This window comes from Lampetra fluviatilis, chromosome 50, assembly GCF_964198595.1.
Source record: "Lampetra fluviatilis chromosome 50, kcLamFluv1.1, whole genome shotgun sequence".
In the NCBI taxonomy this organism is placed as follows: domain Eukaryota; kingdom Metazoa; phylum Chordata; class Hyperoartia; order Petromyzontiformes; family Petromyzontidae; genus Lampetra; species Lampetra fluviatilis.
This window is the reverse complement of record NC_136324.1, coordinates 6,982,984-6,993,625: the sequence shown is the minus strand read 5'-3', so window position 1 is coordinate 6,993,625 and position 10,642 is coordinate 6,982,984. Positions and strand designations below refer to the sequence as shown.

The 10,642-nt window shown below is 52.7% G+C and overlaps 1 protein-coding gene across 1 annotated transcript in view; it reads right to left on the bottom strand.

Moving 5' to 3' along the window:
- Window positions 1-337: 337 nt before the first annotated feature.
- LOC144948553 (mannosyl-oligosaccharide 1,2-alpha-mannosidase IB-like) overlaps window positions 338-10,642 on the bottom strand; it is a 448,029-nt gene continuing 437,724 nt past the window's right edge. The window contains exons 9-11 of the mRNA XM_078878122.1: window positions 9,887-10,072; window positions 9,523-9,638; window positions 338-8,684 (exon numbers count right to left, since the gene is read on the bottom strand). Of these exons, the coding sequence (XP_078734248.1) occupies window positions 8,570-8,684; window positions 9,523-9,638; window positions 9,887-10,072 (417 nt within the window). The 3' untranslated portion in view covers window positions 338-8,569. The remainder of the gene's footprint in view (window positions 8,685-9,522; window positions 9,639-9,886; window positions 10,073-10,642) is intronic.

The following is a 10,642-nucleotide window of genomic DNA, read 5'->3' as shown; positions in this document are numbered from 1 at the left end:
CCACCACACTTGCAGACAAAAGGCGTCATCTGGTCCAACACCATGTGAGACTAGGCTCTAAGAAAAGCTGTCTCGGGTGTGGACCAATTTCAAGGACAGTGCATATCATTATCAGAGTTGTCTCTTTTTGTTTGCATTTTGATTTTTGACTACAAGTGTTGTGGTTATTGCAAACATGACCCCTTGTATAAAGGTGGTGTCAGTTTTGGTGCCAGATAAAAGGGTAAAAACCTATTACTATATCTTGCTATTGGCAAAGGAGGTCTCATAATATGGCGGAGTGGTTCAGTACGCGGCCTTGTAACATCGCAACAATAATGCCACGATGGCTCTTGGGTGTTGTCAAAATTTGTATTTTATTCTCAAAGCATCACCTCACAAATCAAAAAATTTAATGACACAAGAAAATACACGCTGATTGAGTCCGATACATTCTTAACATCAGGGAATCAAAACATAAAATGAAGCCTGTTACATTGAGCGATCACTAAAGTGCTGTTGTCTGTGCCTTGATTTTCGGATGGCTTCTCTGTGCGCGAATATCCATCCCATTCCATCTGTTGTTTTGTATGCTGCTGCTGCTGCTGTACTCACGCAGCACCGCGGATCTCCCGTGCAAACAAAACAAAAACACAGCCGGGCAACAACTGCCTGAAACGGGAGCATCATCGGAGGAACAGAGCAAATCAACCCAACACTCAAATCTGCATGGAATGCCCTCTCCCAAGTTTCCCACCCGACCAATCAACGACACCTGTGGTCACTGCCGAGGGACCTGCGCGCTCATTGGCCAATTGCATGGGATGGGTTTTGGTTGCCAGGTGTGTGAAAGTTCAACTCGTTCCATTGTTACAGTTATCGCCTCTCTTTGTTGTAATATTTAAGCAACGTATTTCGGTAAACGATCATGAAACAATGTGTTTTTTTTACAATCATCGCGTGATTATGTTTACGTACTAATGTTGTGCGCGATTATAATTAATCTAATAAAGGCTGCATTAGGTAACCACTTTTAACAGAACGTTAAAATATATTATAATCAATAAATTAAGTAACATTTTGCAATGGAGGGAAAAAACCCATTTCATTTTTAAAATAAATGTAAAATTTTCATGTATAGTTACGTATTCAAAACACTTAAAAAAAAGAAAATTACATACTATATTCAGATTTCGGGACGTATGTTTATATTTTGTGATTTGTAATTGAGATGAGCAAGTCGTGTGTGACAGACATCAGCTGACTGACCATATTATGATCATTTTTAAATGTGTTGGTGCAAAAGGGGTTCCAACAGCGCACACACTCAAGGGATGGGAACGAGTAACACAGTTCATGAAGCACAATTCATCACACGCACGCACACACATCATGAATCTTATTGCTTTATCAGTAAAAATCAAGATTTTTTGTAAATGCAGACCGTTTCACCCAATTACGGATACACCCACGGTGTGTGTCCTTTACCACCCACTTCACGTTCAAAGAAAATCGAACCGATTCTCTTAACAATTGAAGTTCACCGAAGGTGGAACGTTTGTACGCTCTCGTAAATTTGTTGACTGAAGCTGCAGACGGGGGAAATAAACTTACTCGACTGCGACTGGACGCTCAGAAAACCAAAACTGAACAAAGGTCAACAAAACAGTCTCGTCGATGTCAACAACAAAAACACATGGGACAGCGAGATGCTTTAATTGCCATCTTCAACAACAACGACAAAGAGCCAGGTGGCGTGGCCAGTTTCGACGCGTCGGCCCAGTCAGTGGCAAACGAACGCGTTCGAAACGAGCTTATCAAAACTCGGGGTTCCATTTCAATCGGCGAGAGAGAGAGAGCACAACTCTTGAGAGGGTCTTATTTTGGCAGAATGGAGCATATGGGGCGGTCCTCCCCATCCCGCCTCGCCTGCCCCCCCCTCGCTCACTCAGCCGCAGTTTGAGAACACATTTAATCCGGAGCACGGGAGAGACATTTGTAGGACGTACAGATGTGACATCTGCTCAGCGTCGCTCTCTCTCTCTCTGCCTGTCTGTCTGCGTGTGATGTGGCCCTGCTTACTGCCCGGTTGGCGACATCGAAATGGATCAACGGTGCCCCTATCTCTGCCGCTCCAAGCGTGCGCAGACAAAACGTCGCGAGTGACTCCAGGCACGGCATGAGAACTGCGTTCGAATGGAACTGCGGATTCAAATGACCACTGCACCCACCACCTTAGGGCAGCTTGGATGAGGAAAAACAAATTAAGAGGATGTGAAACTATATACCGTGCATTTGCTTCGTAATGCTTAAACAAAACATATTGATTCTGTACTGCCATTCATCGCAGACCTTTTGTGTGGAATGCCATAGAATCCCATATTTGTAAATTGAACTGATGGGATCACCACAAGCGAAATAAAACAACAAAACTAAAGCTAAGACTTCTCGTTGAGAAAGAGTGGTATAGTCCCTGGACCAGAGGCGGCAAGATGGCTTTCTGGAGAAAACTAACAGCTGGTGCCGCGATTGACATAACGATGCACGGTGAAGAAAAATAATGGCACAAATCATCCACTTCAAACTATTCCCTCGCTGTAACTAACGGCGAATGATGTTCTGTTGCTGCTGCTGCTGCTGCAGAGATGCGCAAGCACAAATAACAAACAAAAACAACGAAACGCACATCGATAACACTGCGTGGCCGTACAAGTGAAAAATAAAAATTGGGCGACGTTTCTGGCAATGGCCGTTTTGCTTCACAGCACGTGATGATTTATACACGATGATGAAGGACCATTTCTAGAAATGTCACTTCGTATATTGCTCGGCAATGTTTCCGGCTATAACTGTAATGCTCCCCCCTCCCTTTACTTGCAGGCGTTTGTTCGGTAACTGTTTTGCAAACGACAATCTCTCGCTTGAGTGTTGCTGGGCAATATTCAAAAGTCTACAACGCAGCAAGGTGAGCTTTTGCGAACATTCTTGGGGTTACGAGCGCAATATTCTACATCCGATTCGCCTAAGCGAACTGCGCAACGCCAGCTCTTGCGCGCAACAGTAACTCCACGATGAAGCACCGGCTGTGTTGCTTTCGCATGAGCTTAGTGAGAATTCTGTTCGCTACAAGGAAAAACCTGGACATCGCCAAGGCATCAATGCACGCCTTACGAGACCGAGCCTTTTGATGCGACCACGATGCTTTCTACCCTCCTTTTAGTCAGTGGCTGCAACAGGAGGGAACGCGTCCACCAAGATCTGCCCTGGCAGGTATCCCACCGCCTGGTGTCAATTCCACAAACTGGTGTCGGCTGTCAAGTCGCTGGCACAAATAAAGACCCCACCCCGAATCGCCTGAACAGACTGTTGGGAGCAGGTTCTGTTAGCGAGCACCTATGAAGGCCGGCACGGCACACGAGGGGGTGGGTGGCCAGCACCACGCCCGGCCGCCTTTGTCTCCCGAGTGGCGATGTTTACACACCGCACGGGGTACTCATTTGAGGCTGAGTCGACCTAGGGAAGGCCCAGAACCGGTTCAGATAATCGTCACTGGTGCTGGCCGTGAGCGAGAATCGAACGCAGGTCGCAGGGTTCGTAGCGCGGCGCGCGAACTGCTGAACTACCCGCTTCCATTACCGCTCACACACGCACACACACGCACACACACGCACGAACATTGACTCTCTCGTGCAGACAAGACAATTGAAATGGGTCCTCTGATTCCCCACGTCACCCCAACGTCATACCGTGTCAAGGGAACACCCCCAGGGACCCCACGTGCTAATTTCCGGGCAAAGTGGCGGCTGAGCTGCGCCGCAAACGTCGCCTCTGATCGAGACGCCGGCAAAAGATAATGGGAGACATTCACAGGGAAGAATTCACGGGGGTTGGTGTACGGTGACCCTGGATTGTCGCGAGATGACTGTGAAAGTCAGTCAGGGGGTACAAGCATTTAGTTTCCCAGAATGCTTGTCTCTTTCCCACCCTGTTGGCTCACGGAATGACTTCACGCTGCCCTTTGAGGGCTTTCTTTTTGTTTTGCCGACCATTCACGTGATTCACAGCAGAGCGATTTCCGCCGTCGTCTTGCAGCACAGCATCGTGAGATGCAGATGTATGTGGATGCTACACGACATAGACATTGTAATGTAATTGTAGTATCACTGAGCAATTATAGTTCACAAAACCTCGGAGTCTCTCTGACATTATATCACCTGTCGTGTGTGTAAAGTGTATGAATGTTATCCTGGATAATTTTTCTCACATTTTTGTTTCTCCCGAGCCTCAGAATGTCCTCTTAAAGTGTCAATGTGTGCACGTTACAAAAATAAGAATTAATTAATCAATGAATGCGTGGGCTTTCATGAAAAATAAATCTCAACGCGTGACGAGCTCACAAAGCAGCCAGACCACTCTAGAGGCATGCACATCGCCGATTTCGGCCTTGTCTTGTTCACGAAACAATTCTTTAAAACCATCGCACAGAGCGTGCGCCCCCGAAGATGACAGACAGCACAGCGAGAAAACTAGAACTTAAATGGCCACACACACGCACGCACACACGCGCCATGGTTATGACGAGGGCGCCGATGCAGCAGACGAGTTGAACCGCAGAGCTCGCCCCCGCACCGGACGTATCTACAAAGCGTCGCACGTATCTACAAACGTGCGTGACCGTGCGCACGAGCGCAGCGCACGAAGCACCGCGTGGCCATCGCATGCCGCGGGAATGGAGAGGCGTCAATGTATCCCTAAAACAGGGCGAGCGGTCCGTGAGAACCTCCACCACCACCGCGGCTGTTGGCGATCGACGTTTTAACACAAACTCATCACCGTCGGCGGTTTGTCTCGCGTGCGTCGATGGAATCGCGCAAGTCGTGGAAATTGCGCGGGCGCAATTCTGGGCATCAAAACGAATGTCGTTGAAGATAAATAGGGCGGATAAAGTAAACAATATCGTTGTGCCACGTGGGATGTGCCTTACTCTGCGCCGAAAGATTTCCTCGGAGGCTGCCTTAGTCTTGGTTCCAATTCGTGGGACAGTGCGACTGCATTTAGAAGAGTCGTAAATAAACCGAAGATTTGTTTTGTCAGCGTGGCGGACCAGAGACTCAGAACTCCCTTGGCGTGGATGTATTATTTTCGTCGTTTTTACAGCAGAAATTCCAATAAATCCGCGTTGATGTGGCGGGACTAGATCGCGGATCGTGTAAATTCACGGCACACCACAGAGGTTGGACTTGTAATCCGCGAATGGCATGTTTTCGCCGGTGCGGTGTGCGGTGGATTATGGGAAGAATTCGCTGGACTGCAGGGGAATCGTAGCGTGTGAGCAATGTCTAAATCAATCCGTGATAAATGTACGGACCCAAACGGCGCAAATCTACCATACGGGTCCATGTTAAAGATAAAAAAAAAAATTCTCCAAAAAAATTCACACCAGCTGGTCTGCCCTGATGCCGAACAATTCGTTTTTCATCGCAAAACAACAAGAACATGACCTCCACGTTTAACTGCAGCTCAGCACGGACAGCGCCCCTCTGCTACGAGGTCGAAATTTGAGGTCCAAAGCACCGTTTGCGATCCGCCGTGGATCGTGGGAGCACAGTCGCGAAACCGCCAATAATCCGCAATTTATCCAGGGATTTGGTAACATCGGAGGAGAGTGGCATCTGGATGAATCCCCCACCCCCCCTTCTCCAACTAGCACTGACCAGAGTGGGGTGAAGTATGGTCAAACAACCCTCACGACTCGCACGCCATTGGGAGAGGCCTTCCTCCAGTCGTGGAAGTCTGGCTTCTTGCTCGACTAAAAAACAACTACAAACCGACCAAACATTCCATAACAAGCAAGCTCCCCCGGCCCGTGATCATGAGACTTGCCTGGCTCACTCCGAACACAAATGCGCTTGTGCTTAACAGCGAGCGAGCGAGCGAGCACGCTGCCGCCACTGTCGTCATGGCTACGGATGCATCGTCCACACCTGCAACAATGTGGAAACCGCTCGTCGGAGCCCGTGGGCAAAATCATCAGGCGGCGTGGTGTCGATCGCGCGGGCGAGTCCACGAAGCCCCAGGAACAACTCCTCGCACTTGCAAGGGTGGCATCAAAGGGATGGTGCCAGCTGACCACATGCCAAAGGTCAGACAAAACAAAGTCTATTTAACAGATACAATAAAAAACAAATCAACCAAAATGCCCACGAATTGCGTATGATTATCGGAAACAATTGAATGAGACGTGAGTAAAATTGCCCAAAGATACCTGGTAGAAATCCCCCCAACCTAACCACCCAGCGCGCAATTCGCGTGAAGCAGGCAGTGGGTCAAGCGTGGGGCGGGCGGAGGAGGAGGAGGTGGGAGGGGGGTGAGACGGAGTTCACAGGAACGTAGAACAATGAAGGTTGTACGTCGAAACGCCAACGAACTGTGAAGGAGGAAAGAAACCCGGCAAGCTATTGGCCGGCGACTGAACCCACGTGTTACTCCGACCTTGCGCCACTTTGGCGACGAGTTATGGCATTTGAGCGTTTTTTACCCTGGCAGGCCAATGCTGCGGTGATGCCCCCCCGCCTCCCCCATCAGCAACCCCCCCACCACCTCCCACTGCTCAAAATAAGTGACGGAATGGGGTGGGGGGTGAGGTGGTAGAGCTCGCGAGACGAGGCTCAGAGGTAAGGGGCGTCAATCCGGGGTGGGGTCGGGGGGGAACGGTCACCGCCGCTCGCGGCTCCGCGGGGGTCGGGGGGGGGGGGCTGTGCCGTGGGACGCGGTCCCCGGAGCGCGACCGAACCTGCACGAGAAGCGGAGCGTCCGTTCAATCGTTGCCCCTAATTATTAAAGAAGTGGGACGGCAGCCGCAGCGCCGAACGAAGCCGTGCCCCCCCCCCGTCGCCCTCCCCTACCCCCCGCCCGCCGGGCTTCGTGCAGCCACAGTCTCCAACGGTAGCAAGGGAAGGGGGAGAGGGGGGGGGGGGCAACTACGAGGAACTACAGCGAACTACGGCGCGATCAAAGCTTGCGAGAGCGAGTTCCGCCCGGAGAGGATCCGCCTGCTACTATATTCACGTCGATTTTTCTGTACAAAAAAAACCACGCTGAGAGCTGCTCCGCCGCATTGCGGTCGTGGTTCCTATCAAAAGGTTTAGGGGAGGGGGGCAGTTGGGGGGGGGGGAGGGGGGGGTGAGTGGGGGAGGGATCGGGAGGGGGGGGGGCAGCAGCGTCCCCGCTAGCGTGGTCGCCGCGCGCTACAACGCACGCGCGCCACCTGACCCCACCACCCCCTCCAAATACGCTCCGACAACGCTTTGAGATTCCCGCCGTGGCTACGGGGCCTGGCCTCCTCCCCCTCCCCCCACTCCCGGCGTGACAGCCCACAGAGAAAAAGAAAATAAATTTTTGTTTTAAACTAATCGCAACGGTGCCCAAAAATCGTAAACATTCCTGGACATCAGCCGTGCGGTAGCGTTTTTATTGCGTGTAGTAGTAGTAGTAATAATGATGATGATCTGGGGGGAGGGGGGGGTGCATTTTGTTACTCCACTTAACTCTTTCACCGTCTGCATCCCAATCACGCTGCGGGGGTCATTCATGGAGGGGTGGGGAGTGGGGGCAGCAGAGGGCGGAGTGGGCCGTGGATCTCAGAACCGGAGCGGCGAAACGTCACAACCCTTCGCCTGATATCCCCCCACCGCCACCACCACCAAAGGTCTCTCCCCTCTCTCTCTCTCAAGCCCTGCAAGCAGTGGACAAAGGAGCAGCATCTCTCGCTCTCTCTCCGTGCCCGTCTGCCAGATAAGAACCTCGGAAGAGATGGACACCAACGAGTTCGAAACCGAATTTGTTCAACGGCGTTTGTGTCCGGCCATTCGTGACCGTGGTGAGGCCATTGGGTGTGACTACCCACGACAGAGGTTGGATTGAGACAGGGCGTTTGATAGAATTTAGGAAAAGATCCGACTTAACTTTTGGGAAATTATACGTTGGATACAAATGTGTTTTTTCTTTCTTTCTTAGGGAAGAACTGAATGGTGGCTGCCACAATGGCTTGTTTGCTCGGCCGGTTAGCAAGAGGGATTTACAGCTCGTACTGTCAAGAGTGCTTTGAGAAAAACATGGATTTTCATAAAAATCAAGAAACTCCCTGTGCAAAATCTCAATCATTTTGTCCATTCGTACGAATCGTTCTCATCCCCCCCGGGGGCGTAACCACGGCGAGCTGAGCCGTCGCTTAACGTGAAGCGCAGGTTGCAGCTGCCGCTGCTGAGGTCTCCAGAAGTGAAGGGCAATCGGTCGATATTAAATGCTTCCCTCCCTGGTCAAGACGCCACGATCACAACTGGGACACAACCAGCACCGAAAACACAAAACAATAAAACAAAGGATCATCTAATTACTAGGTGAAAGGGTTGAGAGTTTGGGGGGGGGGGGGGGAGGTTTGGGGACGGGGGGGGGGGTGTGCTCCCTGTGCAGAACCAATCAAGAGGCCTCGAGGTTTGGGTCGACGAGGCAAACCCACGGGGGGGGGGGGGGGGGGAGACGTCTCCCCACCCGCCCTCCGGGCCGGCGCGTGCGTGGGCGGCGACGGGCGCTACTGCGAGCCGGTGCCGTTGGCGCGCAGGACGGGCAGGGGGTGCGCCTCGGTGTTGAACACCCAGCGCTCGAGCGGCAGCAGCGAGTCGTCCGAGAAGAGCAGGTAGAGGTACCTGCGGAGTCACGGCGGGCGGGCGGGCGGCCCTCCGTTAGCGCGGGAACTTCGATCCAACATGCGCACGGACGCGACGTTGAGAGCGCGCGGGGCGCGACGGGCGAGTTCTTTCGCCCGTGGGCACGCACTCACTCGCTGTCCTTCCCCCCCGCACCTCCGATTAGCACGGCTGGCTACGCGCGGTGCGACAGAACTTGAACGGACATACGTACAAACACGGCACAGACCCATGTGTTATGGGTTGACCGAAACGAGCGGCCGACGGATCACCCGTGCTCCCTCCCAGCAGTGCCACCCTTCCTGTGCTTGTCACGCATGCGCATAAACATCCCACCGAATGGTTTTTAACAGACCGCTGGGGCAAGCTATGAGCGAGTATCAACAGAGGCTGGCACAGCATGGGCTGGGTCGACCTAGGGGAGGTCCAGGACCAGTTCAATATTAACCGTTGTTATTGGCCACGAGCCGGATTCGAACTCAGGCCAGTGGGTTCATACCCGCAGCTCACAAACAACTGTACCTCCGTTTCTCGCGTATGGCACCAACAAACACACGCGTACATGCACGCACATCCACACGCACATATCAAAAACAACAACTGCCATTCGCCACTAAGTGGTGGTGACGTCACCACAGCGCTTGTGCCAGGCTATATGTCCCATGACCTCCGCTGGCAGGGAGGTCATGGGACAGACTCAGGTGCCATGGGTTGACCGACTGAGATGACCGACAGATGAACCACTGGTGCCCCCCTGCTGTGCCAACTTGCTACATTTTAGCCGCCCGGCACTACGCCCGTCGTTGCGAGCGTCGCTCCTCCACACACACACACGTACTTGAGCGTCTCGGCAAGGAAGAAGCTCTGCTGCACGTCGTCGTGAGCTGGCGATGAAGAGTAGACGTCTCGGATGCCCGAGAAGCCGCCCTCCACGCGGCAGTACTTTTCCAGCGCCTGCACCAATGAGGTCACAGAGGGATGCCAGCACTGCGTGAGAATCATCATCATCGGGCCATGATCTATCCACTGCTGCGTCAAGGCCTAAGTTGACCTCTCTCTCAACTACGAGAGCGAGGAGGAGCAGACACCATGCGGCGGCGGTGCGGGTGTTAAAATGACGCATGAAGCCGAGAGTGCATGTGCACCAAGCTAGATGCGGCCGTGGCGATCGCCCCCATCCCCCACCCCCATCAGCCTCTAACCTGCACGGCCTCCCAGCCCCACGCGCGGTACTTGGGGTCCCGGGTGAACCGCCAGAGGTAGAAGTACGTCTCCACCACCTCGGGCCGCAGGATGTAGTACTTCTCACTCTGCCGCGTGGCCACGGCGTCGGCGCCGCCCTCGAAGCGGAACGTCTCCGGGCCCAGCTTCAGCGCTGTGCGCGCACACGGACACACGCACGGACACACAGACACACGGACATGCACGGACACACATGCACGGACACACACGCACGGACACACACGCACGAGCACACAGACACACGAACGCACGAACACAAAGACACACGAACACGCATGCACAAACACACAGACACACGCATGCACAAACACACAGACACACGCATGGACACACAGACGCACGGACACACGGATGGTCATTGCGATGGCACCCAGAGGTCAGATAACCAAGGTGAAGGGTAACAGACAGACAATATTATAGATTTACTGTGTGGGCAGTCCTAGAAGAAGGTGTCAAACTGATTGATAAGGCGAAGGCATAGACGCAGATGGTGGTGATGAAATTGAAAGAGAGGTCACTGAAGGATGCGTCGACTGCGTAGCGAGGGATGGACCTAAAGCCAGGTGGCGGTGATGAGACCGTCAAAACAGAGCACATGATGGAAATACGTTCAGGAGCTAGATGCCAATGTCGAGGACTGCTGGACGCGGCGAGGGGGCTTCAGGAGTGAGAGTTTGTTTCGCGTTTCTATTCCTCCTCCTCACCTCGTTGAAGGA